The following is a 16757-nucleotide window of genomic DNA, read 5'->3' on the forward strand; positions in this document are numbered from 1 at the left end:
TCCAGCTGCGGCAGGGGAGGGAGGAAGCACCCGGCTGGCTGCTCCCAGGACAGTTTTTTGGCCAGTGGTTCAGCTGCTTTGTTCTCCGGAGAGAGACTGAGAGTTGAATTTTTCCTTCCCTGGAATTTTGGATTTTCTCCCTTTTCTACTGGACACTTTGTTATTTTCTTCTTCTTCTTTTTTTTTTTTTTTTTAATGAAACACCAGTGATAGCTTTTCCACTGCACATGGCTAAATATTTAAGAATAGATAAGAATACATACATGAAGTAAGATTTAATTTTGAAGACAGTTCTTGAGAAGTATCTACAAGTGTTTAATTGTCTCTCTTTAGGGAACTGGGCTTTCCCCTTAGCTGCCATTGTAAATATATTTCACAGGACATGGATGATAACAAACTGCCTCTGATATTCCTGGTTTTCATCAGAGAGCATTGGAAGCCAGAGCTGCAAAATCTTTATGTGTCTTTGAGACTTCAGTGACTTTCAACTATATAGGAAATGAATATAAGCTTAGGTGTTAATCCTGTAAAGATGTATGCATTTTCTTGATTTTTACATGCCACACTGACTTACTGAAGTTAATGACTGTAAGTTTTTGAAGCAGTTTTTTTTTATTATTTTCTGTGGGCCAAACTGTCTTTCATGAAGTGATATTTGCCACTGATTTTCCAACTAAACATGTATTTTTCCAATACTAGCTGAATGAAAGGTCCATTAAGTACAGTGTAGAGACATTGTATTAGTTTATTTAGGTTAACAGTAATGTAAATTCTGTTAATTAATATTATTTTTGTCTCTTAATTACTGTTATTAGTATAAATTAATAGGATGCTGGTTAAAGTCTTCTATTGTTCATAAGGGTTTAATCCTTCATGGCTTACAAACATGAGGAACAATATATCATGCTCTAAATGAACACGTAGAAACAACATATATATTTTTTTCTATCTAGATAATATGCCACATGGGTGCTGATTTTCATTATGTAATCTCATCTGGGAATGGAAATTATTATCTGGAAATAATGTGAATGCAATTAGCAGTTTGAGTCTGCTAAATTATTAAAGTCTACTTAAATATGATTAATCAGTTTTTTACTTTAATGAAAATTTCTAAGGAGATCATAAACTGCATTTTATTTTACATTACAATCTCCAGACTAGTTTAGATTAATCACCTTCTCTTCAGTTTTCAAACCTTTCTAAGTTTTTATGAATATAATGAAGCAAGTCACAGGACACATGCCCAGTAAAAAACACTCTATATACATCTTTTGTCTTGTGTCAACTCCCCCTGGTTATTAATTTTAAAAGATTATAATACTTAAGACCATGTAAGTTAAGTTCCTTATGTTGTTTATGAATCATCTTAGTCTACAACTATATTAATGTAACACTACTTAGTTCTCGCACACAGAGGATATTTGCAAACCTAAACAAGGATTTTCTGATGGTATCTAGATTTTGAAGGTTGGTCTGTTTAGTGTGAATTGTCTTCCCAGGAAGTCAATAGTAGAGAAGGTCACTGTAAAAATGTCCATTGATCTCAACTAAGTAATTTGTATCAAGGTGGAGAACCTTGCCAAATTCATAGGAAGGAAATGATAGCAACTTGCCTTTATTTTTTTTTTTTTAAGACGGTCTGGTGCAGGTGCTTATATATAAAAGCGTGTAGCTGCCTGATCAAGCCTGCAAAACTGGAACACCTTTAGCAAACTAGGTGCCAGCTTCACCAATGTATTACTCCAGTTTTACACAGTGCTTAATTTCCTGACAGCAACTGGAGTAGTGCAGTGGCAAATCAGCACCTCAGCTCTGAAGGTTCATTGCCAGTTATCCATGAAGAGCTTGCATTTACTGCTGTGAGCAAACACCTGTGCAGCAGCAGCAGCAGCAGCAGCAGCGGCAGGGGCAGCGGCAGCAGCAGCAGCAGCATGTCATTTGGTACATGCAGGTAATTGGCATTACAGACTGGAACAACACTACAGTCTACCTAATTATCCAGGTAAACACTAATCTCTCAGACAAAATCTTGCAGTCATGGTCCAGCCTCTCCCCATCTTGGAACCTCCTGCTTCATTTGGTGGATCTGCTTCTGTAGTTCATCTCTGTCCAGCTTCATTTTTGCTTCTAGAACTTGCCGTAGAGAGCCAATGCTCTCATAGATAGCTGCAAACCCTAATTGCAGGTGAGAATTGCATTAGTTCATCATGAAGAACAAGAGTATCACATCATTGCTGTCAGAATGCACTTCCATAACACTGTGCTTTGCACTAGGAACACAGCAAAGGTTCTGAAGGAAAATGGGATGTCATTGTGTGCTGGTGGCAGAAATGCCCCAATGGCAGCCAAGCTATGGCTGTACCTGCTCTGGGGAGAGCACTTCTAAGCTGGTTAAGATGTCACCCCTTATTGCTGTGCTTTTCACACTTAGTGAAAATCCTTCTTAATGCCACAGGTGTAGCCATTACATCTGCCCCCAAAGTATTTAAACTACTTTGATACAAGCAAAGACATTTTATATATTAGTATGAGTCAATCACTGTTACCACAATTCAGACAGAATAAAGAACTTGATAACTATGATCCTACCAGCATTAACTTCCGCTTTCATTTCTTTTATATCTTCATTTATCTCATTTTGAAGTTTGACAATGCGAATATTTATTTTTTCTTCAGTCTGTTTTGCGTCATGTGCTTCCATGGTTATCTTCTGCATTTCTTCTATTCTCTCAATTTTCTCTGCCATTTGGTTGAATTTCATCTCAATACCTCTCTCACTCATTTCCTGGAGCCAGAAAAAAGAATTTGAATGATTTACTCTGCATATGAAGTAACAGTGACCTTTTAAAAATATTAAATAGATACTGATTAATCATCTTTTATCTGGAATTCAAAAATGTAAGGAATTATCATTTTTCATAAAATCATTTCAAATTACTTGATTAGTGTAGGTTAAAATACTGATCTATTTAGCAGTGACCAGATTCATTTAAAGATTCTCAGGTTGTGGGTGTTACACTTGATATCGATGAAGAGACTTAGGCAAATTCTGAGGCTGTCTGAAAATCTCACTCAAATAATATCTCAATTACATCATCTTAGTTATTAATAATGCTTTTCAATGCTTTCTGAGAAGTATTGTAGGACTTTTGAGTGAAACTTACAGTGCTTTCCTTAAAAGTCAGTGAGAGTTGGTCAATTTTTTGCACAAGCTCTTTCTCAGTCCGTCCGTGTTCCTGTTCCAACCAGCTCCGTGCAGACAAAATCTGACTGCTGAGCTCCTCAACAGCATTTTTTAATCTAGGAGCACAATAGAAATTAGCAGATACAAAGGAGAAGAACTCGTCATTCCACAGTGACTTTTTAATGAATGTTTTCATAAAAACATAAAATGTCAATTTAATACATTGTTCTCACCACATTAAGGTGAGCCTTTGAATTTTAAGGCTATTAAACCGCATAAGGTAACACTGGTTTTGAAAATAAAGGTGAAAGGGCACAGCAAATTTATATGAAACTTCACCAAATTTGAATCATAGAAGAAAATTAATTGTGACATTGAAAACAGAATATAGTCATCCATTCAGATTATAAACTTTATGTCTATATGTCTTAAATCTGAACAAAGATTTGGTGGCCACTTATTTTGGTGACCATGCTGGTTCCTGTAGCCCCACTTACATTGCCTGCACCTACCTCGGTTTTACACCAACCAATTGTGCCAGTGAAACTGTTTCTTTTCTCCAGTGAACACATGAAACACGGATTGCATGAGGATGGCAATAAGCAGTAAAAATAAGGATGTGGATGGCTTATACCAGGACTGCTACTGAGTGAAATGCCTGGAGAGGAGTTAACATCTGAATTGAATATAATGACCCCATGTAATGTCTGGTTAGTACAGAGTATCTTATCATTAATAATTTAGGTATTTCAGTTATATTCATATTTGAAGCCAATTTAAAGCAATAACACTCTGTGAGTGCTGTGCCTTGCTTCCTGCTAACTTCAGTTGAACTTTTTCCCCTACTCTGGACAGCCATCTCCAGCATTCATTGCTTCGTACAGTTCTTGCAGAAAGGCACCAGGCTGCTCTGACAAAAACCCTTAGTTGTGTCCTTTAATAGAAGTACTGCCTGAATACTTAACTAAGGACTTACTGAACTTTTCATATTTACCTAACTACATTGGGACAGAATTCTTGGTGAAAGCAAGTCCCTCTTGACAGACCACTGTGCTTTGTAATACCTGTGGAGCAAACACACGTATTCAAAGAGGTTCCTGCTTTTATAGGCCTGAAGATTACAACAGTCAGACTGGGAAAAATGAGGCCAAACTGGGAAAACTGATGCTCCCAAGGTGCTCAGCAGCAGCAAGGCTTCCCAGGCACTTACTTCGTGTCCAGGACTTGCAGCTGTTGGTTGCTCTCTTTGTAGGCAATCTTCAGCTTTGCTTCTTGTTGCATTATTGATTGCTCTACTCTGCTCAGCAGGTGAGAAATCTGAAACAAAATTCAGGATTTACTATTTTTCAACAGCATTTCATCACAGTTTCATTTGGGACATTTTCATAACAGTAGAGGAGATCTTACAGAGAGCTCACTTTTGCTATCATTTAAAAAATTACTGAATTTGCATATTTTACTTTATCATGAAAATATACTATCTCTCAGTATGAAAGTACCCACATTTTGAAAACTGTAATTTTTTTGCCTTAAATAATATGAATAGTTTTGCCTTGAAAACCTCTGCCTGCTCCCCCCTTGAATCAGCTGAATTTGCATGATCCATACATCTCCAAGTTGCCACATAATCAGAATAAACAAGTGCCAAGGTGCTCCACCAATATTGAGGGATATGCTCCATCACTTTGTGTATAATGACCACTGCAGTGATAGAAGTGCTGGGTTTAACTGGGGTACCTTACTAGAAGAAAATAATTGTTTCAAAACAATCATCCCACTTTCTCAAAGCATACTGTTCTGGCTCATTACAAGATGCATGCAAACATGCTCATGGCATGCTAATATACTACACTGCGGCTTTTGAGAAAGGCAAAGTGGATTTTAACCATTTACCTACCACAAAATGAAGATGTAAAATACTTTTGTTGACCAAGAAAATGGGAAGGCCTTGAGATGTGACATTAAGGGAAAGGATTCTTCATATCTCCAAGTCTCTGCTTGTATCTAGTGCTCACTTCCATTCTCAAACCCAATGGAAGAGAAACCTGACAGACAGATTAATGGATTCACAGAACCCAAAGCCAGGTTTTTTTTGCAGACCTTCAAAAATTGTGTTTAAATACATATAGAATCATCCTGGGAAGGCCAAAAACATACACTGAAAGACACAGAGGCTTGCATTGTTGTAGTTTTGTTGAGCATGTGCCTTTGCATACTAATCCCTTGTACACAGCATGCTGAAGGCAGAAATCAAGGACCTTTTCCAGTTAGTGCAGTACTGTAATGCAGCTAGGTACCAACAGTCATTGCAATAAGGACTGGGAGCTGATACACCTCTCCATTTGTAAATTTGTGACCTCCCAGGATAATAATTAACAGTAATAGAGTCTGTATGAATTAGACTAGAACTCTTACCTGTACAGGGATTGCCTTGGTCTAAATACCATACCTGTATTTCTGCCTCTTTGATTTTAGATTCTAAGATCAGCTTGGAGGTGTGTTGGTCTTTACTTAGGCTCTGAAGTCTTTCATACGTAATTTTATGCTCTGCAGACAGCCTGGCTAACCCAGCATCACACCTGTTTGAATAGATAAAAAACAAAGCACCAGCCAAATAGAATATAAGGTCCAGGCTTCTTAAATTATCAATTTCATACTGGCCATCTCTGTGAAATTCCTGGCTGGCTAGGAAAGCAATGTCATATGAGACTGTATGAATGGTAATACATCTCATAGTACTCACCAAAGTGCTCCCAAATAGACCTCGAGGTCACGTAGTCTGATACACAAATTCCATTGTTCTTGGCACTGACATGATGTGGGTAGGCTGAATTATCACTCAGGGAAATCAGAAATGCAAAGATGCAGAATTTCATTTCCGTGTCTTTTTTTCATGCTCCAGAAGATATTTGATAAACTGTGTGTGATTTCACCGACACGATTAGGAGCCTAAATAACTGAGGACCAGTTTTTCATTATTGTAGCTTCACTTTTTTTTTGTGGAACAGTATGCAGCTAATATGGGTCGTTAACAATGTAGGACAAATTTTATGGTTCTTAGTCTTTATTTAGGTAAATAAATAGTCACTGAAAGCAATGGCAATTTTGTCTCAGAAAAGGCTATAAAATGAAGTCCTGGAACATATTAATTATTGTTTCCTTTCTTCACATTTGAGCATTTCTTGATGCTGTAACATTTTCAGGATAAATATGCTATAGAACATGTGTGTTTTCTACCAGATTTCAAAGATAATTTGATCAGGTGGATTTCATCTACAGTAACGCAGTAAGAGCATTAACTGAGCTGTAAAAATATGAGTACTGTGATTTCAGGAGTAAGACCTCTGTGAAGTATGACTCATATATATTTTTTTTGCTAAGGGAACTATGTAATCATCAATGTTACCAAATTTGATCTAGGAAACTGATGAGGAATGGACAGCAGTTATAATTTGAGGGAGAAAAGGCAGTCAAATGGAACAAGCTGGGGCATGTTAAGTCATTACCTAAACCAATGACACACTTTGTCATCTTTTTAGTCACATTTCAGTTTGAAGGCTTTCATTTCAACATGCATTTTCATCACCTCGGTTACAGGAACTGCCAGGATCATTAAACGTGAAGGGAAAGCCACAGCTAAAATGACAAATGGAGCATCTGCTTATTATTATGGTACAGTTCCAATATGGAAATAATCAGTAATGTAAAATAGCACATAGGCATTATAAAACTTGTGGAAATTAATTTCTAGTGGAGCAGTTCGGCATTGTGAGACCCGTCAGTAATGTCTGCAGGAAGCCTGGCTAGGGTTTACATAGCAGTGAACAATTTATAGGGCTCACAGTCAGGCCGTTTCTTTAGAAGGACAAGAGAAGCCAAATCTCTCCATGTTGTTACAATCAGAGAGAATCAGAAGAATGAAATCATCTTGCATCTGGTCACCAAAAAATGTGGGCTCCAAAAAATTGTTAGTTTTGTTTCTCTGAGGCATGGCAGAAAATATAAAAAGCAACAGCTTTGAAACTACTGAAGCAAATGTAAACAGCAAGCACCTGTAATTGTTTTTAAAGTAAATTAGTGGTTTGGGTTTAATCACAGAGCATCTCTCTTCTTCATGGAATTCAGTTATGTGGTCAAAGGGTTCATGTAGTTCCATGGTAACTGAAACAATCAGATTCTGACTCTGTGAATTTAATGTCCGCCTGGTATGCATAGATCAGATTATTTTGGTTTATATTCTATATCTGTTGTACACACTCTCAAACACATGATTAGTTTCAGCCTGGAAGAAAGTATTAGTGTTCAGCATAAAGAAATCAAAAGACAAGTAGTTGCTCCGTTCAGTATCAAGAGGGCATAGATAAAGCTGAGAACTGTGCCAGTACTCTGCAGCTGGCTGCTATATGTACATGCTGTGATAGTATCGAGAGAGCTTTTAATGTTCCTGGTTTATTATAACAGGAGATGTTTCAATTAAAATGCCAGTGTTTCAGTGAAAAACAAGTAGCTGGAGAACAGGTAATGAAAAGCAAGTTGAAGTGCCCAGTGGGTACACTGGGCAAGAGCATCAGAGCTGGTGGATTGTGCTGGCCTGGGGCAGGGAGCCCAGAGCCGCCCTCGTGGTGCCACCTCCCACACAGCAAGGGCCAGAGAGCAGCACATTTATTGTTCTTGGGGAGTTCATCAATGTGGTGCAGCCCAGATGCATCAGACTCATAATCTGTGCAGCAGGAAAATCTGCCTACGTGTAATGAGTCCAGGTTGTCTGAAATGAATCAGTTCTATAATGTAGATAAAAAAATCATCTATATATGCAAAGTAGGCCCAATTTGAACACACATAGTTGCCATGTCTCTGGATGTTTCAGCTCTCAGGAAGCTTTTATGAAGAGCTACTGCTACCATTCTGCTGGTAGCTACTGCTACCAACCAGGCTGCTGGATTTAAACTTTCCAGACAAATGCTCATTATCCCCAAGTAATTCTCTAAATAAATGATAAGGCACTAATGAATTTTATGATCTATTATCACTAGAAAAAGAACTGGTAAATCTGTATTATATAAAATTGACAACAAAAGGGACAGGAGGCTGGAGAAATGGACCTACTGGCATCTATCTAATTTTCTGCTAAATTTGTTGCTGAATTTTATAGATGTCATATTTTTTTCTTAAAGCTAATAATAATGCTGATTTTTACCAATAATTAGGGCTGTGATAACACTTTACAAGTTCATCAATAAACTGTGCTTAGTGAGAAAGGATCCAGAGACATGAGCTGTAATGTGTGTTCTGTCATTTTCTGATAGCAATATTAGATTGCTATCAGAAGATTGCAATCTAGATTCTGTGATGTGAGCGAGGTATGTTGGAATCTCACTCTTGCAGGGCTGTGGGGAGTGTGGTTTGGAGCTGTGCTTCAGGACTGCATGTGCATGTAGAGATCCCTTGTTTCCATCATTAAAAGCACCAGGCCTCAAGAAATAATGAGGCAATTGTTTGATGATATACTGACATGTTACAGAACAGATGCTGTTAGGAAATAAACACCCCTCTCTCCAATATTGAACTTGAATAGGATATTTAGTATGCATGAAATTACTGGAACTGAAATTTGGCTAGAATCCTAAGGTGGACACTAAAGTTATTACATGACAAAGGGCTCAGGCTTTGGGATTCACTGTCTAAACTGATTCCCACTGTCCTTCTGCACACTACACTCAGAGCTACTGCAGCCTGAGCCTCACATAGTACCTTGGCTGTGGCTGAAAGCTGATGCACAAGAAGTTGGTAACCCACAGTAACTTGATCATGTTTCTCATGTTTCACTCTGAACTCATCTGGAAGCTAACAGGACTAGAGGTAAAAGTACATTAGGTGCGTAAAGTGTATTTTATATAAGGAACATTGGCTAAAGTAATCAGAAGGTGTTTATCTCAGGGAAAGTTTCTGCAATGTGCCAAAGGCACAAAAAACCACTGTCTTGACCATAATCTCCAGCTAGTGCTATAATCATTATTCACTGGAACACTAATTGCAAAGTAGAATATGTTTGTAAATAAAGGCAAATAGCCTTCTGTCATGGAACACTGCTTTAAATTGCTTTCTGATTAAGGGAAGATTTTTTTTTTCCTCATTCAGGATTTTTTTTTTTTTTTTTTTTTTTTTTTTTTTTTTTTTTTTTTTTTTTTTTTTTTTGTAAAGAGCATGCTGAATAGAAGCATAGAATGCAGAATAGAAGGTAGCAGTTAAAAGGCAATAAACTGATTCTCTTACAGGAATGAATACAAATAACCTGCATTCGTCACACAGTCTGACACAAGGCACATGGGTATAATCTCATACAATTTGTAGATAAATTGCAACCCAGGCACAGTACAAGGGTGGTGCCCTAAGGAAATAAAGGAAGAAGCCCTGGCACAGCCTGTGCCCGTCCCCACCCTCCCGCAGCGAGTACTCGGGGCAGGACAGGGCTCCACTGTGGAGCCCACGCCAGCACGAGTTTCTTCTCTTGAGTTCCCTGACTGTGGGCAAAGGCACCACATTTTGCTTCCCAAGGTGTCAGTAACAGTGTTGCTCCACACAGAACCCTCTCAGGATGTAGTATGATCTCAAAGTATTTTTATGTAAAGATGCAGGAAGATCTGAGCATGTACATTTTGGGGGGATTTCTCAGCTGGATAGATATATGTATCTCCCTATAGGTTTTTCAATCAATTTTCTAATTTGACAGAATAAACTAGTTCATTTGTGGTTGCTAAAGGATAGTGCGTAACTTACTAAATGTTTAATTCTTTTTGAAACCTCTCTAAAAGATTTTTTACGAACTGGGCTATGAAAGTTACAGTGGAAGCGTCAGACAATTGTGTAATTTATGAGAAAACCTTAGTTCAATGAAAATCCCTCTCTGATTATCCCCTCTGAATATCCCCTTCTGTATGCTGCTGAAGGTTATAACAAAATCAGGTGACATGCAGAAAAGAAAGCAAAATTACCAGTACAAGATAAACAACAGGACAAATTCAGGACAAGTATAACTCCACCAAAGTTATTAGCCAAGCAACCATAGGCCAGGTTACATCCTTTTCCTGTAGCTGTACATATCCTCTGTCTTTCGTGTTCAACTTTACAGGCACTTAAGCAAATGTTGTGCTGGGGTTTGTAAATGTGTCATTGATGGCACAACTGAAGTCTGTGTGGCTGCACGATTGTAACCTCGAGCTTCGGGCAGCCTGTAAAACCTCTGTTATTGTATAGTTTTCTGTTCCTTATGTGTCACGTAGCCCATGTGGGATTTAATATGGCTAACCACTAACTGAATGTGCAGATTTTTACTTCTAAAATATATGCAAAAATGTGCAACTATTTTGTTCTTCGCAAGTGCAGATTGTTCCATGCTGCCTTTATAATTGTGCTAATTAACGTGTTTCAAAGACACATGAGTCTAACCACAGTACTTTTTAAAAGCTGAACCAAATCCAAATTCTTAGGGAATTTGAAGTAATTTATTTAGAATTAATTTCAGGAATCTTAGGAATTAAGGGTGATACTGTCAAGTTTAATATGTAACACTGGAATGCAAATGTTTATTATTCATTTTCTTGAAAACACAGAGCAAAATTATCCTTGGAATTTTGCCAAAGTTGAATTCAACCCATCATCATTAATACTTCAGGATTAAAACAAGATTAGCTAGCCCCCAAAACACAGTTCCATGGCGACTTTTACCTTGCAACTCTTCCCCGAAGATCTCCTAGGCCAGAAAGCTGCCGCATTTCAAGACTCTTCAGGGTAGAATTTGTTCCATAGCTGAGATTGTCTCTGACACGTATCTGTTCCTGCAGCATCTACAGAGCATTCATATGCAAATAAAAACTCAGTATCTCACATTTAATGTACACTTAAAATGTCACTCATTATTTTTCAGCAGTTCAGTATCCTCAGATACCATTTTATTATTACTTTATTAAAAGCTTTGTAATATACTAAAACAGATACCTTTTAGGTATTTTATTATTTCTTATTATTAGTGTCCAATCTGCACGCAAATACCATAATATATATAATGTATAACTTGACAGTGAAATGGAGACTTAATTTTTTTTCTCTCCGTTCTTTTTCCCCACCACACCCCTGTTGCTCACTGCAGCAGAGGTCAGACATGAAGTGATGTGTCTGCCTACCATTGGGTCATAAAAATGAGCAGTTGGGTTTCGTTACTTTGTGTCATCAGTGAGTCGGAAGGGAAAGAAAGTTTATTATAGAGCTAAGGCATTTCCTAGTGTTTATACAGCACAGCCTTTGGACTGAAGTTGAGCTGGGTATTAGCGTCGCATTAATTCATTTTTTCAAGATTTTCCAGTGCAGCTTTTGAAAGCAAGCTTATTAGAACCACAAAGGCTCCTGTGTTTATATGCTAATATCCTGTGCTATTTTCATAGCCACCAAAAGAATTATGTAATTTGCAAACACTTTTTCGAGTTGTAAAAACAATTTATGAGCTTACAGGATCTTCAGACCTTGTCTGACCTTTACTTATCCTATGGTAAACTTTGTTAGGAAATTAGAAGGAATAAGTAACTGAGGTGGCATTAGTGCTGTGCAACGTTCTTGCCGTACCTCAATGTCCCGGTTGAGCTGCCTCACTATCGCCGTTATGTTTCGGATGTGTTCTTCCAGGAGTTGCCTTGCCAACCGGTCACCCCCCCCTTTGTTCTGCATTCTGTGCAGCGTGGAAACAATGTCCTCCTTAATGCGAAAAGCGTGTTCCACAAGAGCCGCTGTTGTTTTCTCATGGCTCAGGATTCTGTCCTCCAGCTGATCCACCAGGCTGGCGGATGCCAGCGGGACCGCTGTCAGTGCCTGGCTGTGCAGTGGGATGTTTCGAACCCGTCTATGGGAGAAGAATAACCACATATTGTTAACTTCTCACACAAAGCTCTGCAATGCCTTTGCACTGGAGACAGTGTGACACTATCTGAGTACTGGCAGTGCCAGGGAGAAGCCCCAAAATACTCATGGAGAGAGCACCCACTGCTACAAATAAGTGGGTGCTGCATTGGCTACCGTGTGTCTTGTACAAAGGCAGGTCAGGCTCTTTTTCATAGTCTTTAGGAAGCTTACAAAAGCATAGGATATTAAGGAAAGGACATTAGCAGAATAAAAGCAGTTACAAATCAGAACTATAATTTGATTAAGAATCCAAATTCAAACCCTTTTACTGAGTTTCAAAAGTAATGTTATTTGTCTTTACAGTTTTCAGGCTTAATCAAAGCTGTAACTTTGGTTACATCTGTTGTTGAAGGAAGGTATTGTAAATTAAATGAAAACAGATCAGGATTAAAAAGGAGTATCTTGTACCAATCCCTCTTCTGTCTCTATAGCTACCCTGTAATACCATACAGAAGCTTGTTCCCCCGTGAACTGGACAGGACAGTATGTGGGCATAGAAACTGAGGTGAGACCGAAATTATGACAAGCTTCTCATAGTCTTAGAAGTTAAATTTCCCTCCAAAATAGCTTACATTTGGGTACCTTGAATAATTGTCTAGATTTTTGAAGAGTGCTCTGCTTTTCATAGCTCCCATGGAAAGCAGTAGAGCTCATGGGTGCTGAAAGTGAAAAACAAAGGCTGCTAATGCATACAACCTTTTCCTGCCACTGTGTTCTGTAAAGAATAACAAAATTTTCAGAAGTATAAGCAGAGGATACCTGCTTATAAGTTCGACCCCACTTTGGAAGAGGAGATCTTTTGTTTGGAACCCTGTTATTTACTGTGTGTTCTCATGTTTCCTGTTTAATGAGCCAAATTAGCAGCTCAGTTTGACCATGATGATATTGATAGAGATGTATGAGGTTTCCAACAAAGGTCACTTTTGGCTCTCTGTTTTCACAGCTCATTCCATGCTATTAGAACACTAGCTAAAGTATTCTTGGACTTCTAGTCAGTGAGACTTTAAGCTATTTAATTTTTTTGGGAAATGGCTAAGTAAGAGCTGAGTAAGGACTTGTGATTTGGGCCATGATTTGAATGTCTACGGTATTTCACTTTGCTTTGCACACTACTGCCAAAGTCCCAAGTCACAGCATTACTATATATAGGGAATTAAGAGACACGTAATACTCTGCAATATGAAGACTTTAATTTTTATATTCCAGACTGTACCTTTCAGAAGGGGCAAGTGTCGGGAAGATTGGGCTTCGGTGGGCCATTCTCTGGTCAATAATTTATGTCTGTTGAAAAAGTAAAAATTGAATTATTGAATAGTTTATATCTGGTAGTGAAATGACCTAATGCTTTTGCTTTAAGTGCACCTTTAAGTAAAGTGCAATATTATGCTGACATCTGTGATCTTGGCATTCAAATATTGCTAATGCATTAAATGCAAATTAAAATTGATACAAAAGAATGAAGGCTAAACACTGCTAAAAAGCTTTTTATAGTGAAAACGATACTTTTGAAAAGGCAAGGTTGACAGCCTTGAAACTGAAATCTGCTGTTGACCCACAGAACTGGTTTGGCAGGGCAGAGGTAAACAAAGTTCTTGTCCCCAATCTTCTACTGGTCTCTGACATCATTAGTCAATGAATAACAAAGTGAGATCTACAGGATGGTCATAAAACTTAAGAAAATATTGAGAGGAGAATCAAATACAAGTGTTTCATCACAGCAGATTATTAGGGATAAGGTGTTTTTCAGGTAAAAGCATTGGCAGTCAGAAACCTAAATAAAATATGTGATATCAGCACAGTTTATCAAAATTGAGTCTTTTATTTTTTGGCTTCAAATCTAAATTACCACACTTTATGTTGTAAGTAGATTCTTCTGTGGTAAGTATATAAATTCTGGTTTTAATTTTTAGACACAGCCAGCCAGACTGTGACAGACACTGCAGCAGAGTAGGTCTATTAAATAGCTTCAGAAAGATATTTTAGTGTCTTACTGTGAGACCAGTACCTGGCTCAGCAGCTTTGTCCACTGACAGAAATTAATGAAAAAGATATTAGCCTCAATCAAATCCAACTAATCTCCCCTACATAAAACAAATAAACATTTTTAAGTATAAAGAGAATGAGTATGGCCTGAGCCTGATCTCCTTGGGAACCTAAAATCCTCACTGCAAAATAAAGGCTGATGTATGAAAAGAATTTTACAGTTGCTGATGAAATTCTGTGCAATCCGGGAAAGATGGGCTTATGGAAACACAATAGTCTAATACTGATAGTGAAGAAGCAATAGGGTTACCCTTTGAGATCTTGAAATGCAAAGCATGTTTGTGCTTTAGAAATGTATGAAAGCACTGCCTGAAAGCAGAGAGCAAACATTGTCACAGTGTGTGTGTTCTATTTATAGCACGGTGCTTCGGAAACTACAAATTAAAAAAAAAAAGCAGTTTTAAGAGAAGCTGGGTTGCTGAGCAGCAGTGACACCAGACAGGAATTCAGAAGGTCTGAGCTGAATTCCTTGCTCAATCTCTGATCCTGTTGACTTCGGACAAGTTATTTCCATGCATAATGACTCGGTTTCTCTGTATATAAGGGAGATAACCATACCTACCTCCTTGTTTAGGTTCTTACATGGCTATAAGTAAAAAGCACAGTATAAGAGCTGGGGATCATTGTGGTGACTTCTGCATTCAAAGTGCTGCACAGACACTGAATATCCAGTTCTGCAGTCTGTTCCTCACACTTGTCATTTCTCAGTTGGATTTTTAAGCAATGGCAGCACTCTGCGAGGGGTCCCTCCTGGTCACACCACCAGACTGCACCAGGTGACACCAGCAGGCACCCAGTTCTCAGTGACACATTTTAATGATCTTGATACACGTAATGATCTTTAAGCACAATTTAGCTGGAAACACAGGAATTATCCCACTGATTTAAGAAGAGCTATGTGTACCACAGCAGCAAAGCACTGGATGCTACCTAGAAAAACAAAGAATAAATATTAAAGTGTGTACATCTAGCAGCATCTTAGTGAAATTTAGTGAAATACACCTTATAAAAACCAGCCAAACAGTGCTTTAGTCTCACGGCCTTCAGTACCCATTTATTATCATTTGAAAAATAATGTTTGCAGCAAACTAAGCATATGTTTGCTTGACGTCTTAACTTTTTCTGCCAGACTACCATAAGAAATGCAGCTAAATGCAAATATCTGGAGAAAGTGTGGCTATGAAACAGAAGTTACACAGATGAACTTCTCATTCATTTCTTATTGCTAGCTTAAGCACTATGCTCAGTACACAGTGAAGTATCTCATCATCAGATATCAGATTTCTTGATCTGATCCAACAGCCAGAAAGGATTTAAGACCTTGTTTGGCAGTTGTAGAAAACTTTCCTGCAGTTTGGAGATATTTGCAATAAACAGGTGTCAGAACTAATGACAGATTTCTCCTCTATGAGTGTAACACCAACTTAGACTTGTAAATAGAAAACATAAGATGTTCTGATGCTTAGATTCAAAGGAGTGTAATTTCACAGGGCTCTTTTAATGGCAGTAAACTGGGGTCAAGTTAGATACCAGTTTAAATACTGGTTATAGGTGCTTAATTTTTTTTTTTAATGATGTTTCCTGCTTGATACTGCTATAGCAATTAAAGTCATGATATATTAACCCAGTAAATTTGGATTGACTGATTTAAGTTACTGAATATTCCAAATACACTTGTCACATGGACAAGATAAAAGTTTTTTCCTGTTTGTAAACTGTATGCCTGATTACCAAAAATAACAGTTTACTTGGATACTTAAGGCAGGTTTTCCTTACAAATGTGGAGTGCTTCCTTATCTTTTCTTTAAGCCACTGACATCAGACATGTAAAAGCTTGAAAAAAAAAAATCATCCATGGGACATGATGAAGAGACACTTCTAGCAATGCACAGTTCACTCCTTGCTATTTGTGCTGTGGCATCCCTTCCCCACTTCTCAGACTGCCTTGCATGTTTATTTTCTGCGGGATCTCCATTTCTCGTGTTTTGAAGAATAATCACATTTGTAGCATTCAGTTCCCCATTTTCCATGATAACCTACATCTAATGCCGTAATGTCTGCGCACTTCGGAGTGTTTTTCACATTCATTCTCACAATATGCCTGTGGGGTAGGAAGCATTATTATCCCTGAAAATGTAATTTCCTTCTGTTGCTGGTAGGGAAGTGAAGCACGGGGCAGGCTATGTGACTTGCCACAAGTCACACGGGAATCAAAGCAGACTGAAATACCTGCCTAGGCAAACACTTTAATCACTCTTTTCTTCTTAAAATAGAAACCGCTTTGGTCGCTGCACAGGGAGCGTGTGACGGCACCACCCCGGCAGCCGCCAGATCCTTCCCGGTGTTACTCTGAAGTGCTTTGGGGCAACGCTTAGGAGTAGGCGAAAAAGTCCCTGTGCTGCAGCTCAGCAAAGAGATGGGTCAGACCTCGGCAGCGTCAGGGAGAACCGGACCCGTGCCGAGCCCCTGTGCGCGGCTGTGACACTTGTGAACACGCGCTGTGCGATGGGTGCCGGAGGGACTCCCCCGGCAGCGCAGTGACCGTGCCCGGGGCTCCGAGCCCAGGCAGGGGGGCTCC

The 16757-nt window shown here is 38.6% G+C and overlaps 2 protein-coding genes across 4 annotated transcripts in view; one reads left to right on the top strand and one right to left on the bottom strand.

Annotated features, from left to right (window-relative positions):
* MYO1E (myosin IE) overlaps window positions 1–16757 on the top strand; it is a 109545-nt gene that overhangs the window by 7410 nt on the left and 85378 nt on the right. The gene's annotated exons all lie outside the window — the stretch shown is intronic.
* FAM81A (family with sequence similarity 81 member A) lies at window positions 150–15132 on the bottom strand. Its single transcript, XM_008637063.2, has 9 exons — window positions 14742–15132; window positions 13350–13417; window positions 11804–12077; window positions 10913–11031; window positions 5637–5766; window positions 4398–4504; window positions 3168–3303; window positions 2593–2788; window positions 150–2178 (listed from the first exon to the last, which is right to left on the bottom strand). The coding sequence occupies exons 2-9, from the start codon at window positions 13394–13396 to the stop codon at window positions 2039–2041; spliced, it is 1149 nt and encodes a 382-aa protein (XP_008635285.1). The 5' UTR covers window positions 13397–13417; window positions 14742–15132; the 3' UTR covers window positions 150–2038.

This window comes from Corvus brachyrhynchos, unplaced genomic scaffold (genome assembly GCF_000691975.1).
Source record: "Corvus brachyrhynchos isolate BGI_N302 unplaced genomic scaffold, ASM69197v1 scaffold200, whole genome shotgun sequence".
In the NCBI taxonomy this organism is placed as follows: domain Eukaryota; kingdom Metazoa; phylum Chordata; class Aves; order Passeriformes; family Corvidae; genus Corvus; species Corvus brachyrhynchos.

What these genes read in the sequence shown, in the direction of transcription:
- FAM81A (XM_008637063.2), bottom strand. Translation starts at nt 13,396, where the DNA reads ATGGCCCACCGAAGCCCAATCTTCCCGACACTTGCCCCTTCTGAAAG. An exon ending in AGCTCAACCGGGACATTGAG is followed by an intron (nt 11,032 to 11,803) that starts GTACGGCAAGAA and finishes AATGCTCTGTAG; the next exon opens with ATGCTGCAGGAACAGATACG. An exon ending in CTTCGGGGAAGAGTTGCAAG is followed by an intron (nt 5,767 to 10,912) that starts GTAAAAGTCGCC and finishes CTATTCAAACAG; the next exon opens with GTGTGATGCTGGGTTAGCCA.